The sequence below is a fragment of the Aythya ferina genome (genome assembly GCF_964211825.1).
Source record: "Aythya ferina genome assembly, chromosome: 15".
Taxonomy (NCBI): Eukaryota; Metazoa; Chordata; class Aves; order Anseriformes; family Anatidae; genus Aythya; species Aythya ferina.
This window is the reverse complement of record NC_140314.1, coordinates 16,829,267-16,854,557: the sequence shown is the minus strand read 5'-3', so window position 1 is coordinate 16,854,557 and position 25,291 is coordinate 16,829,267. Positions and strand designations below refer to the sequence as shown.

At 38.8% G+C, this 25,291-nt stretch overlaps 1 protein-coding gene and 1 long non-coding RNA gene across 4 annotated transcripts in view; one reads left to right on the top strand and one right to left on the bottom strand.

Moving 5' to 3' along the window:
- Positions 1–11,652, top strand: part of TEKT5 (tektin 5) — a gene marked incomplete at its 5' end in the record, with an annotated part of 30,422 nt that extends 18,770 nt beyond the window's left edge. The window contains 2 exons of the mRNA XM_084536895.1: positions 6,703–6,857; positions 10,247–11,652. Of these exons, the coding sequence (XP_084393021.1) occupies positions 6,703–6,857; positions 10,247–10,460 (369 nt within the window). The 3' untranslated portion in view covers positions 10,461–11,652. The remainder of the gene's footprint in view (positions 1–6,702; positions 6,858–10,246) is intronic.
- Positions 1–25,291, bottom strand: part of LOC311445147 — an 84,181-nt gene that overhangs the window by 5,180 nt on the left and 53,710 nt on the right. For all 3 annotated transcript variants that reach the window (XR_014698237.1, XR_014698238.1, XR_014698239.1), the window contains 3 exons: positions 12,973–13,176; positions 11,734–11,890; positions 8,441–8,655 (listed from right to left, as the gene is read on the bottom strand). This is a non-coding gene — a long non-coding RNA (uncharacterized lncRNA). The remainder of the gene's footprint in view (positions 1–8,440; positions 8,656–11,733; positions 11,891–12,972; positions 13,177–25,291) is intronic.

Below are 25,291 nucleotides of genomic sequence, written 5' to 3'. Positions count from 1 at the left end.
CATCTTTTCTCTATTAAAGGGATGTGTACACTTCTCTCAGATGAAGTAACTTGAGACAGAATGGTGTGCACAAGACTCAAACTGCATATTTAATTGTTATTTTGACCAGGTTTAGCAAAACCACATTAATAATAGAGTATTTTATGATACGCCTAAAATGCTGGTCCCGCAGCATCCGAAGGTATGAAACAGTGTAAAATTGTAGAAAAATATGACAGAACTTCTGAGCCTTATTGTTCTCCTTCAATAGTTAAGCATATAGCAATGATGTATACAAATAGTTAAGCATTTTCTTGTGTATAGTTATGTCTTCCTCTGTTATTTTGAAAATATTTTTGCAAATCCAGGCCAAGTTAAATGATCCCATACTTTTTTCCCCCTTTAATTTAAATAAAGCTGTTTTAAAATAAACATCTTGTACATTTTAGGGACAGTGGAAAAGTTAAATAGAAACTGCATATAAGTGTGAAATTGATTGGATTATTCTCAAGGATAAAAATTAAAAAATGCATATATGAATTCAGTGGAAGGAGGCTTTTTAGAGGGTTGGAAATTGTTTCAATAAATATATGAAAGGCTCAGATTTCCTGGTCCTCTTTCAATATGTACGGGGTAGACGGGTAAACCATGCAGAAACTGATTGTAAGGACACTGATTAAATATCCAGATATGTATTTAATGACTTCTTTGTTCTATAAGTAGTATTTACATTCTAATAGTTTTTTTTTTTTTTTTTTTTTTTTTTTTTTCCCCTTCTCTATCTCTTCTGTGAAAATGTTATGTTTAAGACAAGGTAAAGAAAATGTTGGGAATTTTGTATGTTTCCTTTGGCACACATGATGTTTAAAGTATGCTTTAGCTTTCAGATTTGTTGACTGTACTTATGCCATCCCTATTCCCATTGTTATGAAGCTTTATAAATAAAAACTTGCAGTATTCCCAAGCACAGACCAATCCAGTGGAGACTCTTGATGTCCCTGGTGAATTGTGCAATGCATTGATTTGAAGATCTTTTCCTAGGGCCCAAACTAATCAGCTGCTTCTCTTAACTGTGGCATTTAGACATCCCATACAAATATACACAAAAAATGCACAAAACCACTGCTCAAAATGATTCTAACTTTTCTAAAATACAGTTAAACTAGTTGAGTCATTACCTCCTGATATTACATTCTGTTGAGAAATGTGACTATTAAATGTTTGTTTTCTTTTGTTAAATGATTCCCGGACTATTTCTTACCATCATCTGAATTAAACAAACAAACAAACAAACAAACAAAACTTTATAAATCATAAAATGATGACCTGCAATTAAGCTTCAAAAGAAATAAACCCTAAACACCAGAGCAAAGAACATGGTAATGTCTATTAAGAATTTGGCTATCATATGACAGTAAAAATTATTCTAATGCATTTCACATTTGAGATCTGGGTTACACTTGTAATCCAAAGATTGAAAGATAACATAGCTTTAATATGAAATAATGTGCTCATGTGCTCTAAAATGAATCAGCCACATTTACACTATTTAAATATGATAACTTACAATAAACTTAAAAATTTTAAAGAATTAATTGATTGAAATATGGAAATGTGGATGAAAAAAGTTTTTAAAAGTGAGATACACAATATTAAATATAAAGGAATTTACAAAAGTAGGAGGCAGCTGCCTCCCACCATATTATGTAGCTGCTGCTTTTTGCATTCAGCTACCAAACACTGAGTAAACTTCAGAAGCAAAAAGGAGTAATGATAACTGTCAGACCATAGCATTTTAAAGATGCTTGTGTTGTCCATATGACTATCCTGATTACAAGATGAAACACGTGTGACTTTAGTGCCTCTTTCTCCCAGTCTTTCTGTGTACTCAGCCTATGAAAATTCACGTCCTTGGTGAAGTGAGAGAGTGGCAGGAGAGCAGTTTTCTGAAAGCTCTCAAGAATGCTGCAGCACAAAACTTTCCTCATGTCCTGGAAGGGAAGGTTTCCGGATGGACAGCTGCCTGAGCCAGTCCCTCACCATGCTCTCTTAAGAACACACTGCTCAGCATTTGTTGTTTTTGCTCCTTGCCTTTGGAGGTCATCCAGAAATGACGTAGGCTGGTGCAGCACTATCTGGTGATCCTCCCCACCAATCCGTTTATGTAGAGTAGATTATCTAAATCATTTTATCCAATGTGTAGCCCGAATGAATAATCAAAAATTGTTAGTACAAGGCTTCTGTGATGTGTTGTAGGTGGTTCCCCTGAGGGCATTTTAGTCTGTAGGTCTCAACTGACAGCACTTAAAAAAAAATAATAAAAAAAAAAGTAAGAAAAAAAAGAGAACACACAATGAATCTAAACCACATCCACTTATAGGCAGCCAGGCAGGATTTAAAGATGGCTGCATAGTTTAACATTTGAATTTTAAGTTCACAGGCAGGTTTAAACTTTTTTTTTTTTTTTTAAGCAAATGACTAGGATTTGCTCAGTAGCACTCATCATTTGCCTTGGTTGTGCATAAAGCTTTTGTGGACCGCTGGCATTATTATAAGCACAAGGTGCTTTAGTGTCCTGAAGTCCTGTGGCATGAGGGTATTCTGTAGTTACTATGCATTATGCAGAAACAACATTACAAGGGTTGGATATACAACTGAATTCTCTGTGACTCAGATAAAAGCTCTTTTTTCACAACTTATGAATTACCAGATTTTCAATAAAGGGAAATATTTTCTATTTAGACTCATGCGCTTGCCCTTCTCAAACATAAACATTGTGTGAATTTGTAGGCTGTGCAAGCTTTAAATACTTTGAGTCACTAAATATGACTAGATACAAGAAGACTCTTGTCCTATGCCAGTTTTATGTGTTAGTATTCTAAAAAGAAAGGACTATACAATCTCCTGCCTCTCTATCACTAAGATATCACCAAGGTGTTTTTTACATGTGTAGCGGGCAACAAGGTCCAGCCAGATGCAAACTCAAAGCACAGTAGGTGCTGTGAAGGGACAGAAACAAATCTCAGGTTTGATGAATACCAACATTCACACACCTGAAACATTAGTACTGAAATCAAAATACATGGGTTTGTGGTTTGGTGGTTGTACTTGCACTGTGGCCATATGAATGCATGAGAAGAGGATTCAAGAGAAGTGTGGCTTCGGAAAGCCTCTCTTGTAAAGTTCTTTCTGCTAGGTGAACTTGAAAATGGCACTCCTAAGGGACTGAGGATAGATTATACATGGGCAATCTGCTCAGTATGGTATGTACTAGAATCGGCTTGTTCCTCCTACATCTTAATGTAATTTACCGTTTCAGACATGCAGAAGGCAAGAGTAAAGGGCACCAAGCCGTAACAGAAGCACTATCATGTATTAATAGACTTGCCATTGTTTGCTATAGCCCAAATAATGATTACTGTTACCTGAAATACAGAAGACTACTAAATTTCTTCCCTGGTCTTCTATATAAATTTGGATACTGCTTCCAGAATTTGCTGCAGTTAGTGTTTCTGAGCACATGCTGAGTCCCCTTTGAGGGCTTCCTGTTTTCCTTCAATGTATAGAATATACATGAGATACTTACGAGAGAGAGGGCAGAAAAAAATATATCAGAAAATGTTCTTTTTATCTCCTTACACTTCTTTAACTTGCTCAGAACAACTTGCATTAATTACCCACAAAATAGCTTGTAACTTCACTCCACTACCTGAATAAATGGCATTTTGATTCATGCTGTCATGAGACAAGGTAGCAGCACAGTGACTATATTACATAGGTACTATAACATGAGCACATTTCTAAACTGCTACATTGGTCTGCGGGAGCTGCTTTCACAGACACAGTTCATTTCTAATGAAGTGCTCTAGGTAGCTTTAATTGCTCTGTTTCACTGACAGATTTCCCCCACAAAAGTGGATTTCCACCTGATGCCAAAGAGAGAAAACGTTACCACCAACAAAGCTCAAAGTGTAAACCACAGAGGTCTTACTCAGAATCAGGACTGAGAACACAAATCCCCCCTCTCTTTCATTATAGGTAGAAAACAAATATTCACCCAATTGTTTCTTAAATTGAAACATAACTTTGCCCTGTTCTTACCAGGCTGAGGAGATGTGTGTGACTTTGTTCCATTGCTTTTACTTTGATTTACACTTTATTATTAGAAAGAAAATCTACTTACAATTTACTGTAAATTGGAAGATGTTTACTATAAATTGTAAGCAGAATGACTGTGAGAGGCAATACCCTCACTGCAGGTACCAGAAGACCAGCACAGTGGACTCAGCCCCCTACACGCAGCAAGGCGTAGCATGGGAAACTCCATAGCAGTGAGAGAAGCTGTAAGATAAACACAGGAAAGGAGGGCCCTGGCTCAGCAGTGGGTGACCTCTAAACACATTGCCTATTCTTTCCTCTCAGCCTTGGTATGTCCCCACAGGTTGATATTTTGGTTGGCAATGAAGGTGAAAGATGTGAACAACAGTTAGGACCGACAAGCTTGTAAGAGCTCCCCAACATCCCTTTAATTGCCAGCAGCCTACCTGGGGACTATATCTCACCTTCATCATGTACAAATGAGCAAACAGAGGATACTCTTAGCAAATTGCTAAAGAGTGAAGTTCTGGCAACAGCACAAGCTACTCTAATTCTACTTCTAAGCAGCAGAAGACCCAAAGCCTTTGTGTTTTCAGGGAAAAAAAAAAAAAAAAAGATGACTTTCTGCATAATGAAGGCACCTAAGTTTATTTATATATGTGTATATATATATTAACTACAGAAAATTGTGTATGTAACTGGTAGAACTGTAAAAAAGTTAGAAAACAACATATTTAACAATGCACTCTGACCATAAGTAGCTCCTCAAATAGCTACCCAAGCACACTGGCCTACCTGCGTATTCCCGTACCAGTGTGCTTTGTATTCCCTGTAAAACACAGCTTACTTACAGTGATTATTTAATTAAGAAAGAACTGGTGTAGAATGAAACTACAGGGAGAGATTTACTACTCTGAACTTCGTTTTCTTTCGTACTGTGTTCCTTTCATAACAAACCAGCCTTTTCCCCAGCAGTCTGTATGCAGTAAAGGCTTCTTTCAGGTGAAGATGTTCTCAAGCCTGCTCAGTGAGAACCCAAATGAGACCCAAAAGACTCAGTGAGGAGACACTTGCTGCCTTTAAATCACAACAGGCATATTCATAGGCTGCCATTGGAAAGTGGCGTTACTGCAAAGGGCGAACTGGTTTGCACAGTGCTAGCCAGGTCTCTTGCCTTGCCCCACTACACATCACCAACAAGCTCTTAAGGATTTGGCCTGGGGTGCAGGCTCTTGGCATCCTTAGCCCTTTGGGTTTTGTCTATAACTAACTTTTCAGCAGCAAGAACTAATTGTGTTTTTAAACTACATACATCATTAGATAACACGGTACAACTGAGCACATAGGCAAGATCCGAACAGCAGCATAACTCAAATAGCATTATGACATTTTTAGTGGTTGTTGAAATTCAAGTTGCATTGATTTTAGTAGACTGGCTGAGAAATGACATCAGTTCAATTTGTTCTCTTCCATTTTAAACCTGTCTACAGGAAAAACTTGAACTTGTTCACTATGTTGGCTGTAATTAATTGTGGTAAATTAAAGTAATGTAATAATCAATTGGCTAGGGAATGTTACCTGAATATAAATGTTTTAATCCCTCTCTCTCTTTTTATGACTGAGAAAAGCTTTCCCCTTGCAGTTTGTGTGTTTCCATCAGTATGGAAAAGAACGGAAAGAGCAGTTACAGTACCCTAAGGAATAACATAAAGTATATGATAATATACTCTGCAACTAAAACTATGCTATTCTAATTCTGTGGGCCTCTTTTTGATGATGTTTCACTCCATACCTTTCCCATTTAGAGAAAATAAGCTTTTAAAGCAAGCTGTTCTTCCCTTTAGAGTTCCCAGTGTGTTTGCAAAACTTTCAGAAGTTAGTTTCAGTATGAAAATATTATTTGTGCTTATATATTCTTGCAGCAGATGTCCTCAAAATACTTGGAATATGAAACAATTTCAGAGAGCACGTATTTGATGGCTTTTGAATTTTTATGAGGCAAAAGGAAATAAGAATTGAATGAAAGTTTGAATGAAAGTGGCAGTTTGTTGAAATTTTAATGCTGCAAAATGGTCCCTGGTCAATCAGCAGTTATTTTATTTAGTAGAAAAAGTAGATAATGAAGTAAAAATGGAAATGAGTCTATTTAGAGCTATAAACATTGCCTCTATGAAAATGGCTTTACACACACACACACACACACACAATTCCCTTTCACAAGAATTCAGTGCTTCTCCTGCTTGTTATATAGTTATATTCCAGTTTGCATTAAAATTCCGTAATGTTATAACAGCAAACAAAGTTGCATTTCTTAGCATAAATATTGCCCAGTGTTGCTATCCATCTTTCAAGGAACAACATCATTACATGCTTTAATGGCATTTAATGGCCTCTGGCTCTTCTAAGAACTGTGATTGCTGTATAACCTTTGTAAAAAATGGCAAGATCAAGCCAACAAATTATACAGATACATCTGATTACTGTGAGATTACAGCAATCTCCTCCCTTAAATTAAAGGGAAGTGACATGCCAGAATCGAAGCAGTTCCAATAGGAGTGTCTAAAGCAGGGGGGAGTTATGGTTTCGTATGCACACGAGGCTTACAAAAATGTTCGGCTTTTTCAGGTACTTCAAGAAATCTTCCAGACAGAAGATACAATCATGCTATTGGAGAGATCCATAATGGCAAAGGAGTACCCTCTGAAAGTGGCTCAGACACGCCTGGAGACGAGAACTAAACGACCCAATATAGAGCTCTGCCGTGATGAACCTCAGTACCAGTAAGTAGAGGCCAGACCACTCCATCCCCTCCTCAGTCAGCTACTCAAGAAAGAGAGATTTAGCAACAATGAAATTGTTCAACAGGATTAGAATTGTATTCATTATGTGACGATAGAAACTCTGGAAAAACAAACTAAAATCCAAGTATCTATGTTGAAGTAATGGGCCAAATGTTACGTGCGTGTGCCTTTAGAGACCCTTTCCAAGGACACTTTGGAGTTCATTTGCTTGTTGGTGGTTCATATGCTTGGGGTTTCAGTCTCATGCCTGAGTGGGATTTATTAATTGATTTTAATTCCATTCAGGATGAAACACCAAGATTTCAATTCAGGAAATACCTTATTTTAGAAACATGTTTTCCAAGACAAAATTCTGTCTTGATACAAAAGTTATCTAATGGTCAAGCTCCTTTAAAAGTTAATTGCAAATAAGAATGAGGCAGCAACTCTTACTGCCTGAACTCATTTTCAGTACTTTTATCCAACCATATGGTGATTCCAGTATCATCTCTGGACACTTTAGCTCATCTAGCATGCATTTTGGTCACGTAGCTGTAGGGCCTTTCCAACATATGTTGGCATCAGCTTGGTGATCCTTGTGCTATAGTACATTGAACAGTGTGTATTGTGTCCTCCTGGATATACAAGAAGGTGTCCAAGACACTAGTCTTCCCTCCCTAATGAAGGAAGCTTCTTCTGAAATTTAATCCTGTTTATCTCCCTCCCTCCCGACACGTTAGTGTCCAAGAGAACCCTATCAAGTATATCTTATTTAAAATACTGTCTCCAAAATATTCTGTGGGGGTTTTCTCAAGAAATACTGCAGCAGGGTTCCTGCCATAGATGGAGTGAATTTCACAGTCCAGTACAAGAATTTTTGCATATTTTTCCAGAAAGTAGGAAGCTAGTCCCTTTTGGCATTTGTCTCTAACAAAATCCTACTGCATACAACAGGTTCATATACAGTAAGATTAATAAAGTACATAGTGTTTAAGCTGAGTATTTATATTACTGTTCCTAAACATGTTTTATCAGCTCAAAAACCTTCTATTCAAACAAGGAAATGGCAGTGAATCATAGTTTATTGTACTGGCATCTTTTCACTTTTTCTTCCAACTTCTTAGCCCATAAATTGTAGAATGCAATATCTATTTTTTTCAGCTTCATAACTTCTTAATCAGATCTTGACATTTCCTTTGGTGTATCCACATATTAGATTCCTTCAACTTAATGCTCTGCTTTCCAAATCCATTCTCATAAAATATTGTTTTGGATATGAAGTCTTTTATATCCATTTGGGTAGTTTTATTTATGTGTCCTTTTATATCACACAAATCATGCCTGTTCTAGATGCAGGAATTCAGCTGTGAAAAAATAAGAACTTCTGATCTAGGCACTATAGCATAAACTCAGCACTTATCTTTACTCTGGGAGCAGATCACTCACAACTTCAGTTACTGCTGCACCATCAATTAGGTATGGAAATAAACTAGTGTCAGCTTTTTATTTAACAACAAGAAAAAAGAAAAAAAAAACAACACCACCAACAAGACAGCCTTAAATAATACAGTTTCAGTCCTTACTCACTGAGTCTTGTTCTCTTCCTGTTTCCCCCTGACAATCTCTTCCACAAAAATGTCTGCAGCAGTAGGATTGATATCAATCTATTCAGCAGGACTGCATATATCGAAGATACAAAACTTGTCCAAACTGGGATCAAAAGTGTGCTGAAGCAGAGTCACATTATTCCTCTTCCTTCCCACAAGTGCCAGTGATGCTGTTGACATTCCAAAGGGTCCTGTTTGAAAAAGTTCACAAGCCTCATCTGAAATTACTGTAAATCAGAATGTCTTTGAATATTTTCTTAAACTAGAGTGAAAAGACATAAATGTGAAATTCTTGAATATATATATAGGTGTTCTGAATCATTCCAACTCCTACCAGCTTACAGGTTATATAAAAACTTTGCAAGCAGTTGTGCAGGTATTCAGAAGTATTTTAGGTTTATTCTACACACAAGTTCGCCAACAGCCTGATATGATTTCTAATATTTCAACACCAATTTTTGTACAAGTATGCTGTTTACTAGACACAGTTATAACAACAGATTATTAGTGTATCCTATTCTCCTTCCTCCAACATATGTGAATTTTGTTATGCCACAGCTCCCCAGTCCAGGCCAAATTATTTTGGATGCTTTAGTTGATCCAAATCTTTGTATGTTATGTTCATCATAACCGCAGTTAGTGGTGGAAATTCTGACAGAGGGTATTTGAAACATGGATGCTTTTATTTCTATTGCAGTTTTTGGTTGAGCTCACATCTCAAATAAAATATATTTTCTTAGAGAAGTTCCTATCTGAGAAAGCAAAACCTTTTGCTAATTCACTTTTTAAGGATTTTATTTTTTACTTTTAAATAATTCAAGTGCATTTCTCTTGTTGTTTAAAGCACAAAGATTCAGCCTAATAGTTCAATTGCAATAGAAAAAGAAAACATCAAATGAACCACTTCTTTGTAACATGTAAATGTTATCTGAGTTTGCTGCTTTTTAAAAAGGAAGTGCTGATGTTGGCACTTGTTCTCTGTGTGTGCTGCCAACTTTGTAGTGAAGGGATTAGACAGAAAACAAATTAATAAAGCCTAGTTTTTCTGTGCTGTTCTGTGCTAAATCAACTGGGACTGTCCCAAAACAAGTTAAAGCTGATTCTAGAAATTTGTATTTATTTTTTTTAATAGGCTATGGTGCTTTGCTCATTTAATAGAACATTAGATAATAAACAAAGTTGACAGCATTAAAGAGAATTTATCAACTCAGTGACTACACAAGAAGCTTTGCCACATCTGTGTTGATAGGCCACTGGAAGAAATATGGCTAGTATCACAGAAAATCTTGATTTCAGAGCTCTACTTTCAGTGGTTGTTCTGATAAGTAATTCTTGTTTGTATTAATATGCTCCTCCACCAAATCTAGATCATTTAGCACGCATGCTGCACAGGTTTGAGCTGTCAGAAACTACAAGGAGTCCAGTAATATCCATCCCAAACATATAAACATCCCAAACATATATATATCCATCCAAAACATGTACTTCAGAACTATATGTTAAGCATTCAACCTGGTCATGCTAGCTCTAGAGAGGCTACACAAGTAGTCTGCAAGCGAGGAGGTATCAGATAAAATTCAGAGTGGCTTCATGGGCTATTGCAGGTCAATGCAGGCAAGAAACCACACTTACAGGTGCTATGCAAGTTAGTTTTGTATAAATTCAGTCCAAGAAGGCTGTTCAAATTCTGCCTCAAAATCTGACCTGTCCACTGTCAAAAAAGGAACATGGTGAGGGACTGCTAAAGTTACGTGAGCAACCTGTCCCCTTCTTTTTTTTCAGGCTTGTCACTGAAGTTTACACTATAGATGACACCTTACAGACCTTAAAGAAACGTCTGCAAGAAGCCCGTGATACTCTGCAGATGCTGCTTGCCAACAAATCAAAGCTAGAACATGACATATCTGTGAAGGCAAACTCCTTCTTCATTGACAAGAAGTGTATGGACATGCGCAAAACTTTCCCCAGCACCCCACGCCTCATTGGCTACACTTGAGCAGTAAACTTTGATATCTTTTGTGCACAATATAAAAGTTGCAAAGATTTTCTGAAGAGAACTTTTTTCCCCCAGTAACAAAATCCAATAGAAGTAAAATAACCCAAATCAATATTGTGCTTCTCTCCTTTGAACAACTGCGTAGTCTTAGCTGAAGCTGCACTATGGTGTACTTGTGGACTTGTTCTAACAGAATCAGAGCATGCTAAAAAAGACAGACAAATATTACAGGACATTTGTGAGTTACTAGCTAGAGAGAGCAATAGACAAATATGCTGTAGTACTTCTCAATGGAGTAAGTACAATACAGGCTTTAACTGTCTGGCATATTGTGCTGTTTGTGTTTCAATCCTTGTATGGTAAAGTTGTGTTTAAATGCTTACCCTGTCCTTCGACTCTCCTCCTGTGTAGCAGTGATAAATTTGGTGTTTGTTTAGAATTAGAGGACATCGAACAAGCTTGATTTGTAGAAGTTGAAGGACAATTTCAGTGCAACAACTTCAGGTGCACATGTAGCCTGTATTCACTGAGAGAGAATCTTTTCATCCCTACTTTTTTTTTTTCTTCTTTAATTTGATCTTTCATACCTTTAAGCATAAGGAAAATATTGTGTATTTACATGAACTATTCATGAAAGATGTCTAAAGGTCTTAACTTTATAGAAATGTGTAGTATCCAGCAGTGGATCTCAAAGGACTTCGTGAACAATGACAATACCATTGCTCCATCATCACCAGTGAGAAAGTTAAGATAAAGAAGGGGGAATGGAACCAGCATACAGACTATGATGTAACTACAATGACTGCACTGTCATTGTCCTTCAGTCTGTAAATCAAGATCTCTCAGCTTTCTAGATCTCAACAGAGCACTACTCAGTGTAGTGGAAAGTATTTGGAAGAATGGGCTTTGAGATCAGACTTTTCCAGGTGAAGGTTGAAACACTGATCGTGCAGTGAAGGACTTGAGGAAGAACTAGTTTTAACTCATGCTAAAACCATCTGACTTTTGGACAAAATGGAATAAAAATGTTTTTCTGCTATTTGTGTTTCTCTACTGGGTTTACTCACACCCACGTAGTACAGCATAACCAGCAAAGCACAATTGTAGTAACTGAGCTGTTTCCTGCTCCCTTAGGTCCTCTTTACAGAACAGCTCTAGAAACACATAAAACACTTTTTTTTTTTTTTTTTTTTTTTTTTTTTTTTTTTTTACGCTGGACCAAAGCCCAATCTGAAACAATGCTAGATTTGAATAAACTGACTGTGTTCCTTACCTTTTGTTTTGCGTGGGTGGTGACTTAATCCAGCACCCAATAAAAGGAACATTGCTGAGGATCACGGACCCCAGTGGTGCTGATACTTCCTTGCAAGTTAACCTCAGTTTTCAGTGAGTGTGGCTGTGGCTGAGCTGTTTCACACTAAATTTCATTCCTTCAGTTAAAAAAATAAAATAAAATAAAATTGGATCTCCTGCTTATTGTGTCAAACTATTTACACAGTGAAATATTTCTACATATGTAAAATCCCAGGAAAACATTTTGGAACACACATTTGGTAAGTGACATCTGTGCCTTCTCTGGTACTCGTTAAATGCGTCTCACATTGACTGCACTGCACCTTGATTTTCTAAATTAGGGTAATTCCTGGTAGCGCACACTGTCTCCAACTCCCTGGGAGGAATTCCCCCCAACATGGGGAAAACAGAAACACAACTTGTGGTTATATTGTGATACATGACTGCAGAGCAGCCCAAGGGGCCACTGTATGTAGGAGGGACTCTTACAGAAGACATCTCTGGTAATCTGGTTTGAATTAAGTCATATCTTATTGTTTCTTACTTGGAAATGCTTAACAACAAACTTCAAGTGCAGACTCCCCTTGGGACAAGCCTTTAGGTAAGAGGAATGAGGAATCTGGCTGTGTTTTGTTTCTCAGCGGGAAGACTGTTACCTCTGTTAACATTTTCCTCCTTATGTATGCCTTTGTAAGGCAGCAAGGGAGGTTTTATCACTTTTTTTCTGTTACCACCAAAGTGTAGGTGTTTGATTTTCATTTCTTATATTATTCTTACAATGTATGAACAATAATATATGTGTTGAGCTGTTAAATATTGACAATAGTACCTCCCTATTTGTCAAATACTGACAGCTGACCAAGCAGAAGAGTAAAAATTATTTGGAAATTTGGATCAACTTCAAGTCTTTAAATACATTTCTAGAAGTTGGAGGCTTTCCCAGTTCACGCAGCTACTTTAGAAATAGATTCTCCCCTCCTTATGCCAAGAACCCAGTTAAGAAGCATATAGCAGAAGGAAAGCACGTTTAAGAGAGTTGAATTCTTACAACACTTTTTGACAGAAAAAGAAAAAAGGAAAAAATCTTTTTGTGCAAGCAGGCAACATGACTGACAAGCGGGCCTGAATCAAAGCCCTGAATTTGTGAATCTGGGGGCTTAGGGACAGAGATGCTGGGGTTGAGCCATGGCTTGGAACATCATAAATTCCAGCTCCTTACCGTGCCTTTCTTCGGTCATGTTCTCTCCAAGACTGCAGCTCTGCTTTTGGGTGGAGTGCTCACTTTATAGTCAGTGCAAACACTGAACTTGTTTGAACAGTGCGAACTCCTCCCAGGAGTGACTGAGTAAAACCAGGGGTCTACATTCTGCACAAGAACAGTAGTTCTGAGATTCAGCGACCATTGACAAGAATAAACTGAGTACTGCAAAAACAAGAACAGAGTAGACAATCATTTTCTTCCTTAAATACCCCAAATTATTATTTATTAACCTAGTATATTATATATACCTTTATATATATTTACATATTATTTATATAATTTCCTAGTATACTATATATCAACCTAGTGGAAAAACCTTAGTGAATAAAATGTTCACATCTTTCATTAATGATACCGATACATGCAGCATATTTAAGTGCTGATAATGTATAGCCTCTTTGTAAATGTAAACAGTGTCCTTTATACTATCTAAGAAAAGGGGGAAACTTCTATAGGCCTAGGCTATAAAGCTATATAGTTCAAAAAGACTGGATCTCAGCTACCAAATTTTAGAGGATGGAGAGATAAGTCAGTATTTGCTTCTTAGAAGTCCGGGTAGATGGATAAGGCAGAAAACCTGGATTGTCATCTTGTTCTGCCAGTGATTTACTGTGTAAATGAATTCACAAGGCATCCAGAATGCTGTTAACAGAAGCTATGATGGGAATACGTCATAAGAAACACATTTCTAATAAGCATAAAGATACTCACCCAGATAAACCCGAGAATATCTTAAGCATATATAAACATCCTTTTTTTTTTTTTTTTTTTTTTTTTATCTCTCTCTCCTTATGAACAGGATCCTTAATGTACTCACATGCAGCCACAGACCTCAAGAAGCCAGATCTACTGATTTCCATGTATAAACCCACAGATCTAATGAGCAGATCCATAAAATTTGAAAGATAAGATCTGTTTTTATAGCAAATAAACCAATGCAAAAGAGACCAACATCTGTCCTTGCCTGTTTCAAACAATTAGATACTTTTAGTTCCAGATAAGCTATTATCTAAACTCTTAAAAGTTTAGGGACACAACCTCCAGAGTAAAAGAACAATGGATCTAAGTATTTTCACTACTGATAATCCCACTTCAGCACAACACAATTAATGTATTGAAGACAGCTCATTTTACCCAGATCTACCAGTAGTTTATTCCTTTTATTTTACGAAATCACAGCAAGGAAGTAAAATTTGTCACGTGTAGCTAGAGTTTCCTTCCCCACAGAACTTACAGATGGTGTCCCTAGTCAATATACATGACGGTGCTCATTTGACAAGTCTTTCCAGTAGAACTACTCACCATGTAAGACTTGGCGTGCGTTTTCAGCACAGGATGTTAAGGTGTGAACAATGGGAGACAAAGAAGGAATATTAACTATGGAGACAAGTGCTGACTTTGGAAATTACATTCAAATATAAGTTACAGTTTGGTAATATGGTTGTACGATTCCATTTTTCCATAACATTACTATATTTTTGTTTCACTAGGTAGGACAAGGTGGGAAGTTTTCTCTAGTTTTCCTTTTGTTGCTCATACACTTGTAGCTCCTTTCTTGTAGTTCTTCACGTGCCTTGCAAGATTCAGCTGCAGGTGGATTTGGGTTTTCCTAACCATCCCTGCATGCTTGGACACTGACTCTGTACTCATCCTGTGTGACTTGACAGCATTTTCACTTCTTATATGTTGTTGGTTTTTTTTTGGCCTGAGTTTTGTCAGCAACTCTTTGTTTATGTGTACAGGCCTCCCGCAACCTTTGATCTATTTCCTGAACGTTTTAATGGACAATTCTTGAACTCAGAGGAATTGATACGATTGGGGAGAAAAAAAAAATCAGTAAAACCCCGATGATCCCCCTTCCCTTCATGGCCATATCACCACTGGATTCCCAAAGAGGTCAAAGTCTGTCCTCTTGAAGTCCAGGGCTGTCATTCAACTATTTGTTTTGTTTCTTTTCAGAATCTGATCCTCAGAATTTTGTTCCTTGAAACATGGAAATAAAACAATCCACAACCTGGACATCTCATGTTAAACCTCTGAAATTAAACATAAGGAAAAATTAACTCACTCCTGGTGGTAGTGCTAACAAAACAAAACCCTACTATTTCTTTCTATCCCTTAGATATAAAATCCCTTCTTTTCCCCACAAGAATGGAGGTGGGTGAAAGAATTTCTTACTTCTTTTTTTTAAATCCTTTCTTACAAAAAGGAAACACACCCTGAGTAAATTATTACAGGCTTCTTTTTTAAACCAATGGACTCAATTCTTATAGTAAAGTTACAACCAATTCCAACAATGAAATATAAATTACCAAGGGACAAATAGATAAATGCTTTACCATACAATAAAACGTTTAAATTTATAGGCAATGCAAAACAGCAGATCTTTCTTCTACTGCACATTGCTTTGAAGTGTTAAGGAATGGCAGAAATTTTAGTATCCCTGCGTTATGATCCCACAGCATGTAAGAACATGCTTGCTGTATTTTCTCAAGGCATAAAACCACCACTGCCTCCTTATTACATGTTACCAGTTCAAATCTGTTCTCTGGCCTCAAGCCTGCTGAAAACCATGCTATAAAACAAACCTTCTATTATAACTTAGTCAGGAGAATAAGACACAGGTCAGACTGGTCTGAATGTTATTAGTTGAAGGAAAGACCCTCCTAACTATTTGGACTTTACAGATCTTATTATTTTTCAACTGAAATCTGTAAATGTTTAGCCACTCTTCCTATGATGTCCTTTGATCCCTTAGATTTTTATTTTCAAAAACATAGATAACATTCCTGTATCTCTATTAGACAAATATGTAGAGGGGACAACACAGTAGCTTAAACTTTTGTTTGGATGTTCTCTGAGGATTTATAAACACCAAGGCAGTCCTTCATTGGTTGCCAATGCAAAGAAATTCAAGCTTATATAAAATACCCTGGAGTGTTTAATCTAAGGCCAATCTACGCTATACAAATAAGAGTCCCCATCTTTTTTTTTTATTTAATTATTATTTTTTAAGGATTTTTCTGTTATATTACTGTCATTGAAGCCAACAATATTGAATGGAATTTTTAAAGCGGAAAAAAAAAGGAGGGAAATATGTCTAAATAAACAAGGCAGAGGTTGTCTTCTGGAGGGAAATTTCTTAAAGTTGTGAAACAAACATTCACAAGAAAATTCAGCACAAAAAAAACCAAGGCTTTATACAAAGAAAAGTCAGTGGTAAAAATAATCTCTAGGTCAGAGGGCATGGAACAAAGCATGGTCAGGAAGGTGTTGGGGCACTGAGTGACAGCAGGTCCCGACTCTCCAGCCCCTACAAGCCCATCACAGTTGCTGATTTCACAGCCAAGTAGAGCTGGCACAGCAAGAGTAAGGGGCTTCAGTGAAACCACAGGGCACTGAGTGGCATGGGCTGATGCACTGGGCTTCAACATAGTCACAGAAGCCACCCTGCGCGCTGCCGATTGCTGAGATCACAGCCATCCTGCAACGAGCCCTGCAAAATGCCGCTTGCAGCCTGTTCATCTGTGTGGTGCTTTGCCTTAGTACACAAGAAAGAAAGGCATACATCACACAGGCAGCTGATCCAGATGGGCTCGGGCTGCACACCAAGGCACCTCAGCTTCCATGCTGTAAGTTAAGGTACTGTGGAAGGAAGAGGCAACATTATTTTAAAAACTGGGCTTCAGAAACAAAAACAGTCATGTTACTACAAACATGCAACAGAGAGGAGCGTTCATCCCCTCATATCACATCTGTGCCCTGCAGGCAATGTTCTGAGAGAAGTCTGTGAAACTTGTACTTGCAGCTATCTCAGCCAGCTCCACCTATAACTGTCTCAGCCCTGAATCCATGCCAGGAATGTGTACGTGACCCCTCATGTTCCTGCCTAGTACTGGCTGCATTCAACTAGCAAGCATTTACAAACACGTCATACAGGAAAGCAAGGTAAACATGAAAATGGGATCAGGAGTTTCATTTGTATCTGCAGTGTCTGTTTGCCTGCACTCAGGCAGGCACAGGGAGCCAAACACACCGGCACCACTGTGCCTCTGGGAAGGGCTCTGCAGCTGCCATAATCCTGCCCCATGGCCAGGCGGTTTGTGGTACCCCGGTGCTGCAGATGCTGCTGTGACTTCAGCCTGTACAATGAGTTCATTAAATGTTAACCAAGAATTTCGGTATGTGTTTTAGAGCCAAAACTGAGCTCTATGCTGCTGTGTTTTTTGCATTATCGCCATTAGTTGCATTATTATTCGATGCTTTTGTTTTGACCTCTGTTGTCTGGGCCACTCTCTCCTGCAGCATCAGCATTCCCTAAACCTCAGTGATCCTAACCCGTAAGTGGCATTAGCAATACTGCTGCTGCCCCACTGGCGCCAGGGAGTGTTCCCAGTCCCAGTGCTCTGAGATCAGGAAGGACTGGCTGGAGAGCTCCACCAGATGCCTTGGCTGAAGGGAAGACAAGAAGCAGCACCCACAGGGCTGGCCCACCAACGGGGAGCAACAGCAGCTTGGCCAAACCCAGCAGGTAGAATCCCAAGCCAACTGCCCACAGGCATCCTTTATGATACGCAACATTTTACTATATCACAGGAGATGTTGGCTAGCTGGCTAAAAACATTTACAGGCACAAATCAAATCAGCATCTTGGTTTGTGGTGCCTTTGGCTGCCTGTAAAAGCAATCTATCCATACAGCTAAAGCAATGCTATTTTCAGCTGTTTTCACCCTGTTTTCAGCAGCCTGTCTGCACTACTGTTCAACATCGCACAGCACTGCCCAGTGCACTTCAGGGACTTACAGTGGCTGACACTCACCTAGCTGTTACCACACAGTTTTTACAGCCAGCTGTGCCAAAGCCTGCTCTCACCCTTGCTGCAGAATTACTCAAAGGAGCAAGAAGTGGCTGTTGAGGAGAAACCTGGAAAACCTCACCTAGAAGAGCAGAGCAATTTTTGCTTCGTTACTGCCCATGGCTCCATGAAGGAAAAGTGCTTTTTCCCAGGGTCTGGAGACACAGGCCCACAAACATTTGCATAACACACCAGATCTGCACAGACTTCAGTGTGAAACTTCTCTTAATCCTTTCATGGCAAGAGTACACACTGGAGTGAACCATGCTGGTACCTTCACTATTAGAAAACCAGCTATTCTGGCTAGCTACTTCAGATACCCTGAGAACTGCTTTAGTTTTGGCACATCAATGGTTGTTCTACCCATGGCACAGACCTGGTGTAAATGCTTACCTCTTAATTGTCAGTGTTAATGATGCACCTGAAACACACCTGCTGCCCCGAGAATGTATTTTCAAACCAAATGGAATTAGCAATGAATACTGCACATCCTACCTCTTACCCTTCAAAGGAAGAAACGAGAAGTATACGTGCTTTCTCTGCAGAGTCTGGGGGGCATGAGGATCCCTGTGCACACTCCCTTGCTGGAGTTATACAGAGCCATGCCCTAGCAACAAAGAGCCACCAAGAAAACTCAATTATGCATGCAGCCACTGCAGAGCTGGGCTTGTGCTCTTACTGGTTAAGTTTAGTTTGGTTAAACTGGCTGCTGAAATTGCAGCTGCTTGTTCTAACCTGCCTCTGGCAAGCTCTAGTCTGCACCACTGCTGCTCCCTGTCCACAAAGCCTGTCCCCTCTCCCTGGGAGCTACAGCTCGAGCTTTGCCCTTCCCACCGACACTCCTTTCTGCTTGCTCAGGCTCTGTGTCCTCACTTTACCTTTCTTGTGTAAGGAAAGAGCACAGCCCTTGCCAGGACCCTCCCTGCAGCCATATGAGGCACCAAAGAAAGGGCACCACCATGCCCCCATCTCATGCAGGAAAATATGCATCTAGCAGACTCAGAAGAAAAGTCATTAGATGCCAGTGCCACAAATGGTCTCTGCACCATCCAACCTCCTTGATGGCAGCAAAGACACACATACCCCTATAAAGAAGGCAAGTCCCCAAAATGATCAGGATTCTATCTGAATCTTGTAAATGGCAGGTACCACCCAAGCCACCTGGGCTCAGTGGTACCATACAGTCCATGCTTAAAGCAAGGCGAGTTTAATAGCTAAATGCTAATGCACATCCCATATCTTGCATTACAAATCATGCTTCCTCTTCCAGAACTTCAAAGCTGTGATTATTCCTTAAATCTACTGGAGGAAGAGTCCATCTGGATCAGTTATTTAGTGACTAATTCGTTGTACTGACCATGAATGGATTTGCCCAACAGAATACCAGCTCATGTATTTGTCCTCATGTTTGTTAGTCTGAGTAGAGAGAGTCTACAGCTAGATGGAGGAATGCCTGTTAAAAAATGTATTCTGAATACTCTGGTGAAGATTTTTGGCATAGCTGAGGTTTCCTGTGTCCCGAACACAGAACAGACAATCCGTGCCTAAGCAAACAATGCCATTTTACTGAAGTCACAACTCTATACAAGGAGAAACTCAGGAATAATATGGCCTAGCAGAGATGTTAAGTGCTGCAGAGAGACTACTGGGTGGGTTTTGCTTGTTTGTTAACCTGCAAGCGATGCACGAAGTTTTGCTGATAAACAAATCTTTAGGAGGTGGTGGAAAACATTAGTTTTTCCCTCATCAGCAGTTTGTGCAGCAGAGCTGACAGCCTTGCCAGGCTGACAGCCCCAAATGAAACTTTTTTTTTTTTGTACCCCAGCTGAAGGCAGAAGAGCTACAACCTTGTTTTCCCCAGGGGCAGCTAAATAACAGCTATGCATTGGAGAGCTGCACAGTTTTCTATAGATAAACATAGGCACTAGGATTTATTACTAGTAGGTAGCTCCAGCACACAGTCCATATATCTTTCATATTCCTAGAACTATTTTTGGTATGAGAACATTTACAACAGAGTTTATGCAGCCAGACAGATTTACCTACTTGAGGCTACCACTTTGTATTTAGACCTGTCATAAGCTTGTCGAGTGCCCTGGCACATGGCACTGAGCCTGGTGGCAAGCCATATGCCACATGGGAAAGCAGCACCTCCAGACTACATGGGGAATTAACTCTGTTGAAAATAATACCAAATAATACAAGAATTGTTAGGTAAAGAGGTGACAAGGGGCTGCAATCTCCACCATCACTGCTACTTTCCTGCTCCCACCATTTCCTCTGCAGGGCTGCTGAACATGGACCTCTCTGGCTTCTCCCCCACTTTGTTGACAAATGTAACAATTAGCCAACAGAGGCATCAACTGGTCAAATCACAACTCAGTGCTGAGGTGCCTAAATGCATGCTTTAGAATGATTTTTTCTTCCTTTGTTTTTTTTTTTTTTTTTTTTACCTGAAAAACAGATATTACAGACCACTTACCAATATACAATTTATAGCGCTAGGTGCTTGTATAAAAAAAATGTCTTTCAAAGCTGGTAGTAAGAAATCAAGCAAAGCAACAACAGAGGAAGGATAGAAAGAGGCAAATAAATTAAGAAAGCCAGTTACTGTTGACAAAACCCCTTCCTGATGAAGAAGAGAGATACTGCATCCTATTTTCCTACTGAGGAAACAATGACATTACAAAAAATTGCAACATATTAAGGCTGATAATCAACTAAACATAGCAGAAAAGTATTTTGTCCAGATTTCATCTTTATTGCTAGTATGAGTAGACTGTCACGCTAGTCAGTCACCTGATGGTACTGTTGTGACTACACCAGCCCTACGAGCTGGTGGTTTGTGTGTTGGTGTCTGAAGCCAAGATGTCTGACGAAGCCCACGGCCTTCAAAGTGATCAATGTCTTAGCAATGCAAATTGATGCCCAATTTTGTGTGCTCAGTCTGGATTTTCCATCATTATAGGAACAACTTTGTGAGAAGCCTGGGAATAAGGAGAAAGATGAAATAATTGCAACCCTTCATCTTCAAATCAGTAAACCTACCCAATTCTTCCTAGAGAAGAACAGTCTTAAAGCAGCAATGCATACAACAACTGTTAGCCAAAGACAGTTCCCAGCTTTAAATACACAGAATTCCTTAAGATGCTTTTCATTGGAATCAGTATGGATTTCCAACTCAAAACTAGCAATCAACATGCACAGACTACAAGAGCAGCAATAGCTTTTTATTTTTGTTCAGAATGCAGAGAAAGACTCACAAGGAACAGGACAGCTACTGAATTTGGTACTGACAAAGCTACAGACCATAGATATTTAAAATGCATTTATTATTGCATTCCTGACCTTTTCTTTCAGGGAGATTAACTTGACAGGGAAAAATAATCCAAGGTAATGTTGTTTGGCTCAGTAGATGCCTTCATGACTTAGAGAAGAATTGCTGTAAAGTTCATACATAAAACTGGATTTTTTTTTCTCTTCTCCATTTTTTAATTTCAGTGGAGAGTAGTTGCTTTTAAAAATTGCAATTTTCTTACTGACATTGAAGCAGACTCAAAATCTTAATTCCTCCATCCACAGCTTTTGACAAGCATTGCCCTGCAAGCTCAGTTTATCTCAGGTGCCAAGACTGAGAACTACTCTTTTAACTGGAGCTAATGTATTTGGAGTCAGGACTCAAATTGTTTCACTACCCAAGGAAAACATGTTTTTTCTCCATTACTAATGCTCACAACCATGCATTGACTGACTTGGCTGCTCCCTGGCAAAACAAGTAGTGACTGCCACCCAGAGCACAGTAAGCACTGAGAAAGCTTTTGAGAAGAAAATTGCTACACTGCTAGCTGTGAAAGACAAGTGGTGGAAAAAGAACATCCAGGAAGAGTAATATGGGACAAGTTATAGAAGAACGGGGGGAAAAACACGTACAGGCAAAAGAGGGGCAGGGGAAGATGTTCAGAGAGGGAGTTATCAGCATAATTTTATCATATACACGAGGAAAGTGGAGAATGTAATAGTCACCATCCAAATTCTTTCTTGCAGAAGGCATTTCCTTCCTGCCTGACAAATTCACCAATGGCAGCTCAAGCACATTGTGACCTTTGCTTTTCAGCTCATCTCAATAATGAAGTGAAAGAATTGCAATGAACAGCATTTGCTGCAGAGTAAACATACTGTTTTTTTCAGTCAGGCACTGACAATTAGATACTCCAGGCCTGCAATTCAGGCTGTGGTATACAGTTATGCTAAGCATTCACTGCAAAACCTTACATGCTTTATTGCATCCTCCCTGTTCCCTCACTTGCTTGCTTCTGTCCAGCAAACAGCAGATCACGGTCTTCTCTCCGGACTCATTGTGCTGAGATGTTTTACAGCTCTTCCCCAGGCTACCACAGAAAACCTCATCTGTGCTTTAAAACACTTGTGGAAAGTGTGTTCAAGAAGAAAGGGAACTTGAATGATTTCTAACCGCTTCCTCACAGCAGAACAATCATACTGCAAACTGTTAAATACGCAGCTCCAGCTAATAGCTAATTTTAAAGCACTCCCATAGGTGTGTTGAACGTGAAGAACTGGGTAATGTAGTCAGTTAATAGTACAAAGTTCATTTTGTAAAGAAAATAAATGGATAATGGACATCCTTCCCTTGGGAGCAGACACAGAATGAAATGACACTGTCAGATCAGCGAGAATCACTCACAAACAACTTTTCCTGATGGTGGTTATCAGCCACTCAGCCCTTACTTACAGAAGTCTGTCATTCTGACCAGGGAGCATTGATTCTGGGTGCAACAGGTTTTAGTGCTGTAGCTGTGGGTGCACTTTTTTTTTGTATGGGAAGGCCATATTCTACTAAAATGTTAAAGGCCTTTGGCACCAAGTCTGTGAACAGTACTGAATGGGAATAACCTCTGAACAGGCTTATAAGAGAACAAGCTTTTTTAAAGCCAGCTCCACTGTCAGGAATGACAGGACAGGAAAGAAAAGTTAATCACTTCCCTAGTTGCTACTCTGTTCATCAGACCCTTTGATCTTTATGATTTATGTGATATAGCTCATCAGTGGTCCAAATGATACTGATATGTGTGTGTCATTTCTTTCTTCAGGAAGAGAGTCTGGGATTTATACTAAGTACAATGTCTGACTCTCTGGGCATGTCTAATTGTTCTCAATATTTCTAGTATAACATATGATTACCAATCAAATTCATAATAAACTTTTCAAGTTGTTATATTTGGCAAATCCAGGAGAAAGACAACTCTTCCACAAGTGTTCTGCATTCTTCTCTTGTTTAGAAATGTCAGGGTGTAAACAGAAAACAAAGTAGAAGCTTGTTTCCATTTTTGCTGTGCTGAGTGCACTAAACAAGTGGCCTCTTACATACTGGACATAGGGGAAAAACAATGCAAGCAATTAAAATACCAATTTTATTATTTTCAGACTTCTCACATACAGGACATTCCTCAACATTAGCAAAGCTAACAGCCATTTATTTAAAAAATGAAATCCTAAGAAGCTGGAAAAGCCTTAAGAAATTTTCTCCATTTCTCTAGAACTAAAAATGCCCAATGTTTCTACACAATATTACTCAAACTAATCTTTCCACACAAAAAAAGCCTTCTACTTTTTTTTTTCTTCTTCTTCTTCCTCATCCTTAAAACACAAAAACTTGTTTTGAAAGAAATATGAAAGGAATCAAAGGGGTTGTGTTGAGCCAAAAGACCTCCTTTCTCCAACCTCAGTGTACTCGTCTGGAAAGTGTCTGACAAAGAAAGCTACTGATAGCTTAGAAAAACCTTTTATCTATCCTTATGAGCTTAAGAGAAGTGTATTAGTATTTCATTAACTCATTCATTGTATGTTTCCTTTATATTATTCCAACTTTGAAAACAAAGAGTACAGCAGAACATCTACCATGTTCCTAAAAAAAAAAAAAAAAGCCTTCAGGACAGAGCACCAGCTATGCTGTCTCAATGTTATCCTCCCAGTGGCAGCACAAAGACATGCCAGCACAAGGAGCCTACCTGACTCCAGCTGGGACTACTGCTCATTATTTGGTTATGCTGGATCAACTATGCCCATATCCTAAATCTCATCTTACTGCTTTATTCTTTCCTTTACACCACATTTTCCAGCCTTTAAGATATTCAAAGTAGCTGTATTGCTGCTGACTATAGAGAAGAGGAGCAGAACTAGGTCCAAACTGGTTCTGCATGCAACTGCTGGGCTCTCCCTTGAGTCGCACTCCTCATTTTCCAAATCCTTGGCATTATAAATAACACAGGGGACTTCGGTTCTCATTAAATGCTGCTGCGTTCAAATGTATAGAAGGACTTTGTACTAAATACAGAAGAAGAGTTTTTATAGCTCCCTTAAAACATGTTGAATGTTCACTATTAAATATGACTGTTGTCTGAACAAAGTTGGTATGCAGATAACTTATAGAAATACCATCACTCAAAGTGAATGAAGACCAAATGATATCATTCTATAGCCTTCCTAAGGGAAACCAACTTACAGAAAGTAGTCAATGTACAATTAGTCAGAATTATTGGGAATAAAAGCAAGTTTAATAGGAACTATATAATTGTTTGTGATTTTTTTTTTTTTTTTTTTTTTTTTGGGGGGGGGGAAGGGAGAGGTCGGGGAGAAAGCGACAAAAGCCAAATTTCTGAGTCTGACCTGCTACTCTTCTTCCCTACAGCAAGGCCTGCATGTATTCACACACACACACTCTTTCAAGGAAGTGGCATGGAAATGAACAAGTTCACACCTCCATCTTCATGCAGACTACAGCAGGGAAATAAAAGGGACTCCCAGACAGGATTCATCCCATATGACATTAAACCAGATCCTTGGTGTCACACTTTCTTCTATATGGAGTCAAAACTGAAGTTTATACATGTATAGCTGAAAAACTTTATGGCATGGCAGCATTTGGAAAGGCCCCTTCGTCCATTAGACCACTGTTTAATCAGTCTGTTGACCCAGAAGGTTCCAGTTCTTGTCTTAAATATAATATACTTGAAGCAGTGTTTTGCTGTTGATATCAATTGGAAGGAGGCACAAGTTCAGAGATGGACCAAAGACTTTGGCTGCTGAAATTCAACTTTTACATTTAACCTCCTTATTATAACACTCCGATAGCTACTAATACAGACCGTTGTCCCTAGCTCAACTGAATTCTGAAATATCTTACAAGCTGCAAAACCAGATAGGCATAGTTTTCAATAATGCTTCAGTCATTACATCGAACAGGAATAATTTCCTTTGGGTAACAATGTTAACATCAGTTCCTCCCACCCTTTATAACACAATTGCAGTGGTAATCCCAAAAAACAATTCTTTCCCAACAGAATATAACTAGTTCCATTCTCTCAGATGACCACTTTTCATTGCAGTTTTGTTTTTTTTTCCCTA